Genomic DNA, 18033 nt, shown 5'->3' with positions numbered 1-18033 from the left:
TGAAGTTTAATTAGATAAAATATACATTCTGTGAAAAAACAGGTGCCAATAATTGTCCTTTATTAAGGAAGAAGGGAAGCAAATGTCACATTGTTATAAAATGTATTTCCTTCTGAATTGCTAAGTAAAATGGGCCTTTTACATTGTTCGGAGGAACGTCATTTGATTAAAAAGTTGATTGGAGAGGGGGAAACTTGCAGCAAGAAATGCAGCAAATTATAGGATGCTCAGCTAAAATTATCTCAAATGCTTTAAAATGGCAACAAAAACCTGAAACAAGCGGAAGAAAACAAGCAACTACTGTTAAAACGGCTTGAAGAATAGTCAGAATGGCAAGGATTCAACCTATCATCAGCTCCAGATAGATCAAAGATCATCTACAATTACCTGTAAGTGCTGTTACAGTCAGAAGACGTTTGATCGAAGCTAAGCTATCAGCAAGAAGCCCCTGTAAAGCACCATTGTTAAAAGAAAGGGCATGTGCATAATCGGTAAAAATTTGGAACACATCGATTGGCCCAAACAGAAATGGAGTAACATTCTGTGGACTGATGAGAGTAAAATTGTTCTTTTCAGTTCTAGTGGTCTTCGGCAGTACGTCAGATGACCCCTGGGTACTAAAAAAACAGTACACTGTGAAGACAGTATAGGGATGTTTTTCATACTACAGTGTTGGGTTTGTATACCAGGGATCATGGATCAGTTTGAATACATCAAAATACTTGAAGAGATTATGTTGCCGTATGCCGAAGAGGAAAAGCCCCAAAATGGGGCTTTCAACAAGACAACGACCGCAAACACATGAGTAAGCAAGCAACATCTTGGTTCCAGACAAAAAGGATTGAGGTAATGGAGTGGCCGGCTCAATCCGCCGACCTCAACCCCATTGAAATCTTGTTGGGTGACATTAAAAATGCAGTTTCTGAAGCAAAACCCAAAAACTGTGGAATGTAGTTTGTTCATCCTGGGCTGAAATACCTGTTTCTAGGTGCCAGCAGTTGGTTGACTGGATGCAACACAGATGTGCAGCAGTTATCAAAAACAATGCAACTAAATAATAGTTCAGTAATTTAAAGTAAAGTTAAATCTTGAAAAAGTTCTTCAGTTTATACAGTTTGAAGAGAGTTTGAAGAGAAAAATCGACACCATTTCTTTGAATGGATTAATATTCATTTTCTTCGCTTCCTGTAAAAGAATAATGCAGAATTGATAAAATTTGCTAATGCTTTGATTTGGAATTGAATGTGTAATGTTTCCACTCCATTTGAAATATTGAACTAAAAGCTAGTAAAAATATTTGCACTTTATGAACTTTTTTTAACGCACTGCTATTCATTTGAACACAACTGTATTTCCTTCACTGTGCAAAAAATGGTCTTAAATAAAAAGCATCTACAACTCTGACCAACAGACCTAATACATTAAACAGCAAAACATAGATGTATGTTAATAATCTTAACCACTGTGTAATAAGTATCCATTTATATCGTTTATATTAATTTACACTGCTCAAAAAAATTAAGGAAACACTTAATCATCACAGTGTAACACCAAGTCAGTTAAACTTCAGGGATATCAATCTGTCCATTTAGGAAGCACAAGTGATTGTGAATCAATTTCACCTGCTTTGGTGCAAATAAAAGTGACAACAGGTGCAATGGAGATGCAAAAGCAAGACAACCCCCAAAAAGGTAATGGTTTTGCATGTGGTGGCCACAGAAAATTGCTCTCTCCTTATTCTTCCTGACTGATTCTTTTCTAGTTTTGTGTTCTGCTAGTGTCCTTTGCACAGGTAGTCCTCCAGGATGGCACATCCATACGTGCGGTCACAAGAAGGTTTGCTGTGTCTCCCAGCACAGTTTCAAGAGCATGGAGGAGATACCAGGAGACCGGCCGTTACACAAGGAGAGCTGGACAGGGCCATAGAAGGGCATCAACCCAGCAGCAGGACCGGTATCTGCTCCTTTGTGCAAGAAGGAACAGGAGGCACACCCTACAAAATGACCTCCAGCAGGCTACTGATGTACATGTTTCTGGCCAAACTCCATGAGGGTGGCATGAGGGCCCGACGTCCTCTAGTGGGACCTGTGCTCACAGCCCAGCACCGTGCAGCTCGATTGGCATTTGCGAGAGACCACCAGAATTGGCAGGTCTGCCATTGGCGCCTTGTTCTCTTCACAGATGAGAGCAGGTTCACACTGAGCATGTGACAGGTGTGAAAGAGTCTGGAGGTGAATGTTATGCTGCCTGTAACATCATCCAGCATGACCGGTTTGGTGGTGGGCCAGTGATGGTCTGGGGAGGCATATCCTTGGAGGGTCGCACAGGCCTCCATGTCACAGGCAACGGTACCCTGACTGCAGTTAGGTACCAGAATGAAATCCTCAGACCGATTGTCAGACCTTATGCTGGTGCAGTGGGCCCTGGGTTCCTCCTGGTGGAGGACAATGCCCGGCCTCATGTGGTCGGAGTGTGTAGGCAGTTCCTGCCTCCAAGTACCGCCACAGACTGTCCAGGAGCTCACTGATGCCCTGATCCAGGCCTGGGAGGAGATCCCCCAGGACACCATCTGCCTACTAATCGGGAGCATGGCCAGACGTTGTCGGGAGTGAGTACAGGCATGCAGGTGCCATACACACTACTGAGTCACATTATGAGTTGCGTGATAAAATTCACACAAGTTGGATCAGCCTGTGATTTTAATTTTTTACTTTCATTTTTGGTGTGATTTTGAATCCAGCCCTCAATGGGTTGATGATTCCTTTGACCGTTGTTACGTCATTTTGTTCTCAACAAATTATACAATGTACATCAGTAAAGATTTTCAACTTGAATAAATCGTTCATCAAGATCTGATGTGTCCCTTAAGTGTTCCCTTCTTTTTTTTGAGCAGTTTATTTAGTGTATCAATATATTTCTTAAACAAACTTGAAAAGTTTACTTGCAGAATATGTATTCGAAAGGTTGATGGAAAAGTACTACCAGTGTCAATTAATCACTTTTTTTATGCTCTCTTAATTAAAAACATTATTTCTGTGTCTGTTGCACCATTGAGCCACAGGGAACTTTGCCAAGAGATAAGAAAAGAGAGACAGACACACAGTGCTACTGTATTGTACAATGTATACATAATTCACACTGTCATTGTTCACATTATACAGAGCCTGTACCTTTAACCGATGAGGTTGGACATTAAGGCATTGTTTACCTCCTAGGTATGTGAAGGTTCATGTCTGCAATTACAAAGTAAAGCAGCTTTGGCGTTTTCCTTTTTCTTTGCGTGGCTATTCTTCACACATGCTAAAATGTTACAATAACACACACTGTGCAACTATTTATAACTGTGCTACATGTACAACCGTCTTACCCTTTTTACAAGTTTGTATCAACATGCAGTAGCCTACAGGCCAAGGAGTACAATAAATATTTGACTGGCTTGCTTGCAATCTAACCAAAGAAACCCACACAGCGATGCATCTCAAAAAATAACTGAATGATGCATCTGGTTATCATTTCCAAATACAAACTTACCCAGTTTACAGGAGAAAGTTTGCGTACATACATACAATGCAAACAGTGTTAAACCACAGTTGCAGGTTTTGCACACAGTTGCATTTTATCAGGGTTTTTTTGCACTGTCAGATCGGGGTGGGGCCTCACTCTTTGCGCCCCTATTGACAAGCTGCCAATGCTTCGTACGTTGTTTAATTTTTGTGCAAGATTCTTCTAAAATTCACTTTAAAAGTTTCATGGAATTAATTTATTTAAATTTTTTACATTTTGTTTCACATTTTTCCCATTTTCTCCAAATTTGGTAGCCAATTGTACCCTATCTATTCTAATTATCAATGTTAGCTGGGGATACACTGTCAACGACCCCATCCCTCGGCAGCCCGGATGGATCTGGTGGCCTTCTTCAAGCCATATCGTCTCGCCCGCGACCATGATTCTGAGCAACCCAGGGCGCTATTGTGCGCAGTGATCCTACTAACCCCTGCGAAGTCCCTCCCTCGGAGCAGCAAGCCAATTATGCCACTCCATGAGAGCCAGCTAACTCGGCTTGGCAGGCCCGGGAATCGAACCCTGAGGCAACTGTAACAAACTGATGCCTGCATCAAGGTCCGTTACTTTAGGCGTGCAACACCAATTTGATTTTAAATGGCTATAATTCCACAAGCAAACTGCCAGATAATTTGATATTTGGCATCTGCTTTCATTTTGAAGATATTGGGGGTAGCCTGTAGTGTCGTGGTTAAGATACATGACTGGGACCCGCAAGGTCAGTGGTTCGATCCCCGGTGTAGCCAAAATAAGCTTGAGCAAGGCCCTTAACCCTCTGGGGTCGGCTGTGTTGCCGGTGACACCGACGAGATGAGATCAACTTTCCATTCCATTTGGATGATTCACTTTGTGAGATTTTACCATACAGATGCAACAAACATATTGACAGAAACCTTAGAATCTTGACTTTGCATATTGACACAAAATATTAATAGTTTCAAAAATGTTTAAATTAGATGAATAAGACCACTGCAATTTCTTAATCTTTACTCATTAATATGCTGAGGGCATTATCCGGCCCATTTCATTCAAATTGAAACAAGGTGATAATTATTCTCTGGCAGAGGAGGGGCGATGCCGACTGTAAAGCACAATACAATGACATAGAGAAGCATAGGCTATTCACTTCTTATGAAGTAAACATTTTTCATCACAGAACACGTTTCATTACGGAAAATGGCACGGATGATTTTTCAGTGATCACTTTTAAGGCCCAGTATCTTCAAAATGAAAAGAGATTAAGGTACATTCTACAGACTAAGTACTCCCAAGATACCAAATAATATTTGGCAGTTTGCTTGTAAAATTATGGCCATTTAACAATCAGATGTAGCCTAATGCAAGTTGGCACTTTAAGTATGGCCCCTTAAAATGTTGAAGGCTCTAGCACAAACACAGCTGCAGTACACTTCATTTGAGATGACACACAATAGCCCAGTTACTGTAAGCCATTAAATAATTTATTAAAAACCAGGGAAGGGGGAGAGTATCGTATTTACAGTGTGGGAATGATTGTTCTAAATTTCTAAAAGCATAAATTCTGACCTTTCTAGTGTTAAAATGTGCAGTTCTACATGGATGTTTCAATGTTGTATTTCTGTGCAGGTGTTTGTCAGGTGTAGTTCTGTTGCAGGTGTCCACAGGTGATTACTGACAGCTGTCCTGTTTGAAGGCACGGAACAGGATGTAAAAGCCCTTGTGAGTGAGGGATTCATCCGAGTGGAAGTGCAGAACAACAGGGGAGGAGTAGATCCTCTTCCTACCGCTGTCTATGATTGGGTTACACAACCTGAGACACAAAAAAAGCAGCCAATGGGGTTACACAACTTGAGACACACAAAGCTGACAATGGGCCGTAGTATTGCTGCATTGTGTCCTCCTACTTTTGCGTAGCAGACTTTATACATGCCTCCAGATAACATAACAGCACAAGTTGAAAGTGGAAGCAAGATTTGAATGTTTGTAAATGTATGTACTTATTAAAAAAGGTGACTTGAACAACAACAATATCTGGAAAAAGTGAAATATATATTTGATGTAAATTATCAACACCCAAGCCTCCTCCCACAATCAGCCTTTTTCTAAAACCTTAAACAACTTGGATATTGGCTTAACTTTGCAACTACACTCAGCGACCATTTAATGTTCCCCGGGGGACACGGTCGAAAGCCTTCTCCAAGTCCACAAAGCACATGTGGACTGGATGGGCAAACTCCCATGACCCCGCCAGCAACCCTGCCAAGGTAAAGAGCTGGTCCACTGTTCCACGACCAGGACGGAAGCCACATTGCTCCTCCTGAATCCGAGGTTCGACCGTCGGTCCGAGCCTCCTTTCCAGCACCCTAGAGTAAGCCAGGGAGGCTGAGGAGTGTGATACCCCGATAATTGGAGCACACCCTCCGGTCCCCGTTCTTGAAAATGGGGACCACCACCCCGGTCTGCCACTCTGCAGGTACTGTCCCCGACCTCCACACAACACTGAAGAGGCGTGTCAGCCAAGACAGCCCAACAATGTCCAGAGCCTTCAGCATCTCAGGGCGAATCTCATCCACACTTGCCACTGAGGAGCTTTTTGACTACCTCAGCAACTTCCGCCAGGGATATAGGTGCAGATTCCCCTGAGTCTTCGGGCTCTGCCTCTTCCACAGAGGACGTGTTGTTCTGGTTCAGGAGCTCCTTGAAGTGCTCTTTCCACCGCTCAACAATATCCCCAGTCCGGGTCAGCAGTTCTCCTCCCCTGCTGAAAACAGCCTGAGACAAGCCCTGCTTTCCCTTTCTGAGTCGTCGGATGGTTTGCCAGAACTTCCTCGAGGCCAACCGAAAGTCCTTCTCCATAGCCTCCCCGAACTCCTCCCATACCCAGGTTTTTGCTTCAGCGACTGTCGAAGCCGCAGCCCTTCTGCCCACCCAGTACCTGTCTGCTGCTTCAGGGGACCCCCGGGCCAGCCAAGCCCGAAAGGCCTCCTTCTTCAGTTTGACGGCCTCTCTTACCGCTGGTGTCTACCAGCGGGTTCTTGGGTTGCCGCCCCGACAGGCACCGATGACCTTCTGGCCACAGCTCCTGCTTGCCGCCTCTGCAATGGAGGCTTTGAACATGGCCCACTCGGACTCCATGTCCCCAGCTTCCCCTGGGATGCGAGAGAAGTTCATCCGGAGGTGAGAGTTGAAGACCTAGCGAACAGGGGCCTCCGCCAGATGTTCTCAGTTCACCCTTACTACACGTTTGGGTTTACCGGGTCTGTCCGGCAGCCTCCCCGGCCACTTGATCCAACTCACCACCAGGTGGTGATCAGTTGACAGCTCTGCTCCTCTCTTCACCTGAGTGTCCAAGACATATAGCTGCAGGTCTGATGGTACCAAGTACACTTATGAGCTACCCTATGCTCGAACATGGTGTTTGTTATCGACAATCCATGACCAGCACAGAAGTCCAATAACAAGACACCGCTTGGGTTCAGATCAGGCAGGCCATTCCTCCCAATCACCCCCCTCCAGGTTTCTCCGTCATTGCCCACGTGATCGTTGAAGTCGCCCAGCAGAACTATGGAGTCTCCGGGTGGCACCCTTTCCAGGATGCCGCCCAGTGACTCCAAGAAGGCCGGATATTCTGAACTGCCGTTTGGTGCATAAGCACAAATGACAGTCAGAGCTTTCCCCCCAGCGACACGTAGTCGCAGAGAGGCGACCCTCTCGTTCCCCGGGTGGAACTCCAACACAGTGGCGCTCAGCCGGTGACTTGTGAGTATCCCCACACCCACCCGGCCCCTCTCACCTTGAGCAACTCCAGAAAAGAACAGAGTCCAGCCCCTCTCCAGGAGTTTCCTTCCGGAACCAGTACTGTGCGTCGAGGTGAGTCCAACTATATCAAGTTGGTACAGCTCCGCCTCCCGCACTAGCTCCGGTTCCTTCCCCACCAGAGAGGTGACATTCCACGTCCCCAGAACCAGTCTGCGATTGCGGATCAACACGCCCGGATCCCCACCTTTGCCTACTGCCCGTTGGGCAAAGCACCTGACTCCGATGCTGACCCCTGCAGGTGGTGAGCCCACAGGGCGGCGACCCCACGTGACCAGTTCGGGCTGTGCCCGGCCAGGCACCATGGGATAAGGCCCAGCTACCAGACGCTCGCCGACGAGCTCCCCTCCCGGGTCTGGCTCCAGCAGGGGGCCCCGGTTTCCCTTTTCCGGGCGAGGTAACTGGGTCATTGTGTGGCCGTATCATGGAGTCTTTGAATCGCTCTTAGTCTGGCCCCTCCCCCGGGACTAATTTGCCTTGGGAGACCCTACTGGGGGCTAACAGTGCCCCCGACAACCTAGCTCCCAGGATCACTGGGACACACAAACCCCTCCACCATGTTAAGGTGGCGATTCCTTGGAGGGGCACAAGATAACAGTGACAATTACGGCTAGCTAGCAAAGCTATGGAACTTTATATCAGTTAGCTGTAAAGTAGCCAGCAAGCTAGTTAGCTGTAAGGCAAATGCATGCAAGCTTGTGTAGCTCTGTGATTTGGAGACTAGACCAAAGATTGCTCTCTTCCTATCTGACTCAACTGACTGATGCCGTGTCACATGAAGAAACAGTGACACTACTACAGCCGCTTAAACCCTGCCTCAACCAATCAGAGATCAGTTTGCTTACTCATTGCATTGATTTAGTAATCTCTCTTTCCTTTTAGTTCAGCCCAAAGAATAATTTTGACCCTGGAAAATTGTAAAATGATATTGCCTCCTATTGATGACTGGAATGTGAGCTTTGTAGCTGTAATTCACACTGGAGCAAGTATGATGAGTTTAGATAACACTCATAGAAAATGAATGGCAGGCTCATCAGTAATTCTATAAAATTCTATTCTGTAAAGCCATAGTAGCCATCTTGTGGTGGTGCCACTTGCCAAATTGAATGGGCTTGAATGGACCCACATGACCATGTTTCCTTTCCATCTATTATACAGTCCAATTTCTGACCACAATGTGATTCACCTACTTCCTGTTTACAAGCAGCAGCTGAAACAACACAAGTCCACAACGTGCAATGGTCGGAGGGTACCATTGCAAGTCTCCAAGGCTGCTTTGCTTGCAGACTGAGAAATCTTTGATGGAGAGCTGGGCAAGCTGAAGACCTCCGTCATCACTGACTAGATCAAATTCTGGATGGAGAACTATACGAATATACCTCAAAACCCTGGATCACCTTAAAAATCAAACATGCATACAGTTAAAAACCAGAACAGACAACTAAATTTTACCCACACAAAAATCACCAGACTACCTGCTCCCAACCTATTCACCGTCATTTCTGCCACAACATTGTGAACAGTGTGTGTTCAGAGATGCTCTTCTGCATACCACTGTTGTAAGTTCTTGTTATTTGCGTTACTGTCACCTTCCTGTCAGCTTTGACCAATCTGCCCCTTCTCCTCTGACCTCTCATCATTTTTGCCCGCAGAACTGCTGCTCACTGAATATTTTTGGTTTTTCACACCGTTCTCTGCAAACTGTACTGTTGTGCATGAAAATCCTAGGAGATCAGCCGTTTCTGAGATACTCAAACCACCCTGTCTGGCATCAACAATCATTCCACAGTCAAAGTCACTTCGACCACATTCTGACAATTTGGTTTGAATGGCGGCCTGTAGCGTAGTGGTTAAGGTAAATGACTGGGACCCGCAAGGTCGGTGGTTTGATCCCCGGTGTAGCCACAATAAGATGCCCACAGATGGGCCCTTGAGCAAGGCTCTTAAGTGCCTGGGGTTGTTTATACGTGGCGATCCTACCCCTGCCGAGTCCCTCCCTAGGAGTGGTGAGCCAATTATGCCGCTCCAGGTGAGTCTGCCAAACTCCACTCAATTACCGGTCCTCAACAAGCATCTTAGTTTGCTGCATCTTAACATAAAATAACGTAACATAAGGTAATGGCGAGAACAGGCCATTCAGCCCAGCAATGCTGGCCTTCCTCGCCTTTTCCTACCCCTAAGTATACCTACTGCCTAAATTGCCTAAAAGCTAAATAAAATCTAACACCGTATCAAGCCTGGTCTTGAAAACCCCCAGTGTTTCTGTCTCCACTACATGGAGCTGGCAAGCTATTCTACACATTGACCACTCTCAGTGTGAAAAAATACTTCCGAATATCGGTAGTATATACATTTTTCAAATTTTATTCGCTTGGATAATAAGCAATAGTATACAGAGTTTCAACGATAGCTTGACTGGAGTGCAATTTGGGCAGCTACACACGAACAATCAGAATAAGCCCCCACGCCATAGGCTGTGGCAATTAGAACTATTTTTCAACCAATTATTGTACACCTGTCAACGTATTCACAGAGAAGGGGGAGGGATAAACAGTGTTGTGGTTTGAGGGTGTTTGTTGCTGCGATTCCTCTCGACTGTTAGGAGTCCGAAACGACCTATTGTACCTTTAATGTTGTTTTGCTGATGCACAAACAAATTCATTTTTTCAAATTAGCAAAACGACATGTTTGAACAATTTCAAATACATTACAATACTTTTCAAAAATATCTTCAAATAGTTATTCTCAAAAATGATTTTTTCATAGTATTTGTAGTCATTGAAAATACAGAAAATATATAGGACCTGTGTACTTACAGAATGATGTATTCAAGGACATTTATGCTGAACTCACCGTATCCCATTAATATCCAACCAGTCTTTGTCACAGCTATCAGAGGAAGATGAATCCTGAATGTCCAGCATCACTATAGTCACAGAAAGCAAGTAGCCCACCAATGGAGTCTGAAAGGGAAATATCAAATTACCACACTAAATTAGGCCTGAGAGGATCAGAGATGAGCCTCCCAGCTAGACTCAAGCAGTCTATCAGATAGAGGCTGCACTATGTGAACAGTCCTGTAAATAAACAATATGTTTGGCTAACCCTTATAGTCCAGCTGCAGTCCAGGTTGGGGGGGTAGTGGCTGGGGTAGTATGGTGACAACACTGTACCATTCCAGGCCAAAAATGATCCGCCGCATCCTGAGGGACAGCAGGGAATCAGTAATCAGGACTTTAGCTCTCTCCTGAGTATTTCCACGTATCACAATACAACATTAATTCCCAGCCATTATACCACACAATGTGATTCCGTCATCTCTTATTTAATAATTCCACAGAATCATAAATATTATATACTTATCATACTTTATCATTGTAAATTTATGTAGGAATAGATCCCATACATTTTGAAATATGGCGGGAGGTCTATTTTTTTAAATATGAAAAATTCTACATGTCCTGGAGCACCTGTTAAGATGGATGTGATTATGAACACCAGTCTGTACCAAGATATTTAAATAAAAAACAATGCACCCACCCACCCAATGAGCTTACAAGATTTTCATTTGAAAATTTAAAAAAAAATTAAATTAAAAATTCAACTTTTGAATGCAATTCACTCATGATTTTCTGATTATATAAGTGCACCTGTCTATAAACACTTGATATTTCATTATATGATAAGTTTACACTGTTTCAAGCATTTCTAATCATGAAAAAACTAGTTTAAGCAGTTGGTTTTAATGTTGCGGCTGATAAAATGTCTGCTGCATTAGTCTATATAATATGCAGACATACATTAAACAACTTGATTAATCTGTTTGTCAAATCGCACTGTGTGGTTGAAGGTGCTCAAACAATGACAAAAACAATGTGCTGATGAAGAAAAACATTTTTTTAATAAATAACCTGACAAAACACAAAAAAGATTCTGAGAAATGCAGCCCTGAGCAATTACTAACACCTGTGAAGCCATGTGTCCCAAACGTTATGGTGGCCTGAAATGGGGGGACTATTTTTAAACACCGGTGTAACTTCTACATGGTGAAACCAAAACCATACCACATGTTAATTGTGTGATTCCAAGTCTGAAATTTTGGCAAATCAGAGGCAAGTGAACACATAATGAGTCTTTGTCCCAAACATTATGGAGGGCACAGTATGTTCCCATCTCAGAATCCATCACCTGATAACCACTGCGAGAATGCTTCCTTAGTGTAGGTATAAGACAGTGTTCAGTATCTAGTCATGATTGTGGGCTTTTGATTGCCTTTGGAAAATTATCTTGTCTACAAATGCTATTTGCCATTATGAGGCTGATAATTAAAGAAAAAACTGTCATGGACAAAAAACAGGCCTAGGGAAACAAACTGTTTGGAACATCAAGAAGAAGAAAGTGATCAATGCTGTATGTTTGAGATCATTGCCTTGCTGTGGGATGAAGCAGCATCCAATGAGATTGGAGGCATTTGATTGAACTTGAGCAGATAAGATGATTCAGTACACTTCAGAATTCATTCTTGTGGTGCTTTCAACAGTTACATTTATCAATGAAGGCAAATGAGCCAGCACCTGTGACAGCTATACATACACAAACTATAACACCCCCACTACTATGTTTAGAGGTGTTATAGTTTGGGTATGTATAGCTGTCTGTAATTCCTGGGCAGTTCCTTTTAGCCTCTACACTTTGCTCTTGCTATCACTCTGATGCAACCTTGGTTTCATCTGTCCACAAGGCCTTTTTCCAGAACTCTGCAGGCTCTTTTAGGTACTTCTTAGCAAACTTTAACCTAACCTAGCATATGGCTGCTCGTGAGACCACTCTTCAAACGACAACTTAACTGCTATAATTTCTCTAGGTAGGTGTAGGGATCTCGCAGGGGCCGCCAAATAATGTAGGGATTTTACTCTCTACGAAACCGGGGTGCCAATTAATGTAGTGTAGCAGTATAACTGCAAAGAGTAATCATAAAATTACTGTTATCAGAAATATCTAACCACAAATTTAGTATTTTAATTAATAATTAAAAGAACCAATATTAATGATTAAACATACCGATAACCTGAAGGTTGGAAGTTTTTGAAAGACTGCTTTAACTTGGCTCTCACTATAGACCACTAAGTTACCGTGAGGTAAACTAGGTGTGTCCGTAGGCCTGGTGGTGCGATGTGCATAATTCAGCCTCTGTCCGAGTCTCAGAGCAGATGAGGTGAAGAGAATAGCCCAGGAGGGTGCGTCGAAGAAGGGATGGGAAGAAGGGGAGAATCCCGAGAACATCTTTGCTCTTATACAGGGAAAGTGTATTGCTCCCGCCATTACGGGATCCGAGTTAGACGTCATGTGGGGTGGACGTCGCGGAATTGTCCTGTGGGATTGTGGGAAATGTGGTTCCTACATAGGTGAGAGACGGCGAGAGAAAAAAGCACAGGGATTGACCTTGTTGTCCAGTGTCCCCTGTGTCGGAGGCATCCACCTCAAGGGTGAATTGTCTCTCGGGGTCAGGCATGCTCAGAACCGGGGCAGAGGAGAAGGGCTTCTTCAGGTCCAGGAAGGCGTGCTGGAGGTCAGGCTGGTCATGGGGGCAAGCAAGGGTGCGGTAGTTTCTGATGAAGCATTGTAGCTCCTTGCAGTTCGTGGGAGGCGGCTAATTGGTTATGGCAGAGGTTCTCGGGATCCCTCTCGATCTGCCCCCTGGAGACAACAAAGACGAGGAACTGGACAGAGGAGCGGTGGAACTCGCACTTCTCAGCTTTGACTAAAAGTCAAAAGGTATGAGCAGGTACTCTGGGGGTGTTGAAGGCTGTCTTCCACTCGTCCCACTCTTGGATGCAGAAAAGGTGGTAGGCGTTACAGAGGTCCAACTTGGTGAAGTATTGGCAGCCTTGTAGAGACGAGAAAGTGGAAGATATCCGAGGAATGGGGTAGCGATTCTTGATAGTAATGTCATTCAGTCCATGGTAGTCGATGCACGGGCGGAGAGATTGTCCTTCTCCAGCCCCGGCTGGAGTGGAGGAGGGATGGATCAGACCAGCAGCCAGGGACTCATTGATGTACTTGTCCATGCCTTGCGTCTCAGGAGCAGACAGGGAGAACAGACGCCCTCTAGGGCGAGTGGTGCCAGATAGCAGGTTTATTGCACAGTCATACGAACGGTGAAGAGTCAGAGAGCCTGCTTTGGACTAGCTGAACACTTGACTTAATGTTGTAGGGATGGAGGACAGGTCAGGACGGGTCTTGGGAGCCACAGGATAGGAATCAGACTGTCTGGAGGCAGATGGGACTGGTGACAGTTGGGGCTCCAGCTGGTGATGGTTCCTCGGACTCAGTCTACTTGGGCGTTGTGTTGATGAAAACTCGCACCTGGTGGCAAACCTCCTCCCAGAAGAGGAAAGCAAGCAGAGTGGAATGGGAGGTTGAGAGGGTTGGATCCAAGGCCCCCCTCTTTCACTTGACGGCCATTGTCTTTTAATGGACAGGCGTTGGCACGATAACCAGGTCCCACACAGTACAGGCACAGGTGCTCTGACATCCGCCTGTTTCTCTCTTGTAGGGAGAAACAGGTTCGTCCTACCTGCATAGGTTTGGGGTCTTTACTTGGCGGCAGACAACTGGACCGAGGAGCAAGAGCCGGCCGCAAGTAGTCAGGATTCTGGCCCCGTCTGGTAGCATGCCGTTCCCTCAGTCGGGTGTCCACTCGGATAGCCAGGTCGACAAGGGCGTCGAGGGAGGTTGTCAGCTCACAGGTGGTCAGTTGATCAAGGATCTGCTCCAACAGTCCATTCTGGAAAGCAAGGAGGGCGGTATGCCCACAACTGGCCGAGGCCGCCATGGTCTGAAACTCGATAGAGAAGTCTGAGACGGAACACCCTCTTCATAGCTGCGGCGAAGAGAGCAAAGTCATGACACTTTGGGGTGCCAGGGCCCCAAAGGCGGTTCCCCACTCTCAGGCTCTGCCGAACAGGAGGATGATGACGTACGCCGTACGTAGTTTGAATATCAGTGAACACTGGGACAGGAACAAGGCACAGTAAGCGGGGTTCTCCATCATAGCAAATGTTAACAAAAACAGAGAACACAGAACCTGACAGATATGAAATGGAAACAAACAAACAATGGAATGAAATGCTAATGTGTTCTGGGTTGTTATAGCATAGTAGAGGTATGCTAAACTTAGAACGAAACACCCTGCCACTTCAATATATAATTTAATTCAAATGTCAGTAGTGCTCAAAAAGTGTCAATATTTTCAGATGTGACTCATCAGCAGTGCTAAGGACCCACCTGCCTTGGGTACAGCCTGGAAATAAGCTTTGAACATGGCTCCATCCCTCTGTTTGTTGAAGGAGAAAGTCACCAGCATGACATTTCCTGATGACATAAGCTTCATCACAGGAGAGGGACCAGAAACTGGCAGACCACACCACCTGCCATAGGAGGCACAGTAGGAATGATGTTAACAGTGCTGATGGTGATGATAAAGAAAATACTGAGGATTATGGTTATTGTAGTATCTTAGGTGAAATACAACAGCAGAGTTGGTGATGTACAGTCCCCTCCAAAAATATAGTCCTGTTTAAATTAATCATTCAGCTAAATTAAAAATATTAAAAGGCTGTCTTGCTAATGAGCTGACCATTTCCATGAGAAACATACAATTCGAACATGGCTATTTGTTGGAAAATTAAAACCTACATTTTTCTAATTCATACATTTTAATATTCATATTTCAAGGGCTTGGGAGGTTCTAGTATGTATGTGCATGGAAATTTGTGTTAGTAATGAACTTGAACTGTGCATGATGGATGTCATATATCGTGTGATATGAAAGACTTGTGACTGGTTGCCCACCGGAACAGTTCAGATTAGATCCATGCCATGTTGGTGCACTTTTATTTCTTCCCATGATAAAGTGATGCTGATGAAGATCACAGTAATTATAGTGAAAGTGATGATGGGACGTACTGGTTATGTGGTAGAACTGCTGTTACCTAGCAATGATCTTGTTCTGCAGGGGCAGGAGAAAGTCATATGCTGACAGTTTGTGAGCGGAGCAGCTGCCAGGTGTGGCACCATGCAGAGTGAGGACCACCAGCCGGACCAAGTGACCCGTTGGGACACGCAGGCGCCACTGGTAGTATGGCTTCTTGGGACTCACCAAGTTCAGGGTGCGATTGTTACCATATTTGGCATAAAGATCAAAGGACACTGCTGTGGGGTTTAATTCAACAATGTGATTTCCATTAAATATTGCTTAATTATCATAATTCATCTAATCAGGTCATTTGGATAAGCCTGTTCCGAAATAAAGTTCTATCAGACAAATTCATGTGTAGTACTGTGCAAAAGTTTTAGACAGGTGTGGAAAAAATGCTATAAAGTGAGAATGCTTTCAAAAATAGAAATGGTAGTAGTTTCTTTTTATCAATTAACAAAATGCAAAGTAAATGAACAGAAGAAAAATCTAAATCAAATCAATATTTGGTGTGGCCACCCTTTTCCTTCAAACCAGAATCAATTCTTCTAGGTACACTTGCACAAACTCAGGGATTTTGTAGGCATATAGTCACATGTGTGATTAACCAATTATACCAAACAGGAGGTTGAAACACAATCATTAACTGAAACAGAAACAGCTGTGTAGGAGGGTTAAAACTGGGTGCAGAACTGCCAAACTCTGCTTCCAAGGTGAGGTTGCTGAAGACAAGTTTAATGTCAGAAGTCATACACCATGGCAAGACTGAGTACAGCAAAAAGACACAAGGTAATAAGCTTTGAACATGAAGTTCAAAGTTCCAGGCAGAAATTTCAAGGCAGACAGGGGTTTCCAGATGTGCTGTCCAAGCTCTGTTGAAGAAGCACAAAGAAACAGGCAACGTTGAGGACCGTAGACGCAGTGGTCGGCCAAGGAAACGTGCAGTAGATGAATGACACAACTTGCTTACTTCCCCTCGCAATCTGAAGATGTCCATAATTTTTTTTTTTTTTAAGATATGTTTTTGGCTTTTTTCAGCTTTATTGGACAGTATAGTATAGAGAGACAGGAAGAATGGGAGCGAGAGAGAGGGAAAGAAATGCGACAAATCGGTCGGATTCGAACTGCCGACGTCGCGGCTCGCAATGAGCATGCGGTCAGTGCTCTACAGGCTGCGCCACCAAGACACCCAAGATAATAATTGCCATTAGCTCAGAATTGGCAGAAACCAGTGGGACCCAGGTACACCCATCTACTATGCCGAGAAGTCTGGTCAGAAGTAGTCTTCATGGAAGAATTGTGGCCAAAAAGCCATACCTCTGAAGTGGAAACAAGGCCAAGCGACTGTGCACGAAAACACAGGAACTGGGGTCCAGAAAAATGGCAGCATTTGTATTATATACTGATGAGTATATATTGAAATATTTGGCTGTAGCAGAAGGCAGTTTGTTCGCTGAAGGGCTGGTGAGTGGTACAAGAATGAGTGTCTGCAGGCAACCGTAAAGTATGGTGGAGGTTCCTTGCAAGTTTGGGGCTGCATTTCTGCAAATGGAGTTGGGGATTTAGTCAGAATTAATGGTCTCCTCAATGCCGAGAAGTACAGACAGATACTTATCCATCATGCAATACCATCAGGGAGGCATCTGATTGGCCCCAAATTTATTCTGCAGCAGGACAATGACCCCAAACATACAGCCAATTTCATTAAGAACTATCTTCAGCGTAAAGGAGGAGTCCTGGAAGTGGTGGTATGGCCCCCACAGAGCCCTGATCTCATTATCGAGTCTGTCTGGGATTACGCAAAGAGACAGAAGCATTTGAGGCTGCCTAAATCCACAGAAGAACTGTGGTTAGTTCTCCAAGATGTTTGGAACAACCTACCTGCCAAGTTCCTTCAAAAACTGTGTGCAAGTATACCAAGAAGAATTGATGCTGTTTTGAAGGCAAAGAGTGGTCACACCAAATATTTATTTGATTTAGATTTTTCTTCTGTTCATTCACTTCTTCTGTTAATGCATTTTGTTAATTGATAAAAATAAACTATTAACATTTCTATTTTTGAAAGCATTCTTATTTGACAGCATTTTTCACACCTGCCTAAAACCTTTGCACAGTACTGTACTTCTGCGAAATATGTGTTGGCAATTAGTTAACAAGACCTAGGAACAGAAAGGAAATGTTTGAAACAAACAGGAATTCTGCATATTGTTGAAAAGAATGTGTGTCTGGAATGGCACAATGTATGAAATGTAAGGGTATCACCACATCACCTTGGAAACCCAGTTGCCACTTGATGCTCTGGAGAGAAGCTGGGTTTTTTATTTTACCCATTTTTTCATCTGCGTTATCATCCTCCAAGTCCAGCCCTACAGTAAAAGAGAGGATTCTGTCAATTTAAAAAGGTATGATTGTGTAATGAATTCATGCCTTTAAGTGAGGCACATTTGACAGTGAGGTCCATAAGTATTTGGACAGTGGTACAACTTCCTTTTGGCTCTGTACTCCAGCATATTGGATTTGGAATTAAACAAAGAATAGGCAGTTAAAGCTATAGCTATGAAGAAATGCTTGTATCTTCTTCTTAAATATAACTGTTCGCTGCTGGAACTTCAAATTGTGTTCAGGAAAGAAAGAGTCATTACTCAAAATTTGAGGGTGCAACACAAGTTCAGTTCTTTATTCATGGTTCCAGGTAATTT

General features: G+C 44.1%; 1 protein-coding gene across 1 annotated transcript in view; it reads right to left on the bottom strand.

The window, feature by feature from the left end:
- Positions 1 to 18033, bottom strand: part of LOC133126607 (suppressor of tumorigenicity 14 protein homolog) — a 460185-nt gene that overhangs the window by 410401 nt on the left and 31751 nt on the right. The window contains exons 5-10 of the mRNA XM_061238951.1: positions 17605 to 17700; positions 15351 to 15570; positions 14644 to 14786; positions 10462 to 10559; positions 10210 to 10319; positions 5217 to 5350 (exon numbers count right to left, since the gene is read on the bottom strand). Of these exons, the coding sequence (XP_061094935.1) occupies positions 5217 to 5350; positions 10210 to 10319; positions 10462 to 10559; positions 14644 to 14786; positions 15351 to 15570; positions 17605 to 17700 (801 nt within the window). The remainder of the gene's footprint in view (positions 1 to 5216; positions 5351 to 10209; positions 10320 to 10461; positions 10560 to 14643; positions 14787 to 15350; positions 15571 to 17604; positions 17701 to 18033) is intronic.

Source organism: Conger conger, chromosome 4 (assembly GCF_963514075.1).
Source record: "Conger conger chromosome 4, fConCon1.1, whole genome shotgun sequence".
NCBI classification, from domain to species: Eukaryota; Metazoa; Chordata; class Actinopteri; order Anguilliformes; family Congridae; genus Conger; species Conger conger.
This window is presented reverse-complemented; position numbering and strand designations above follow the sequence as displayed.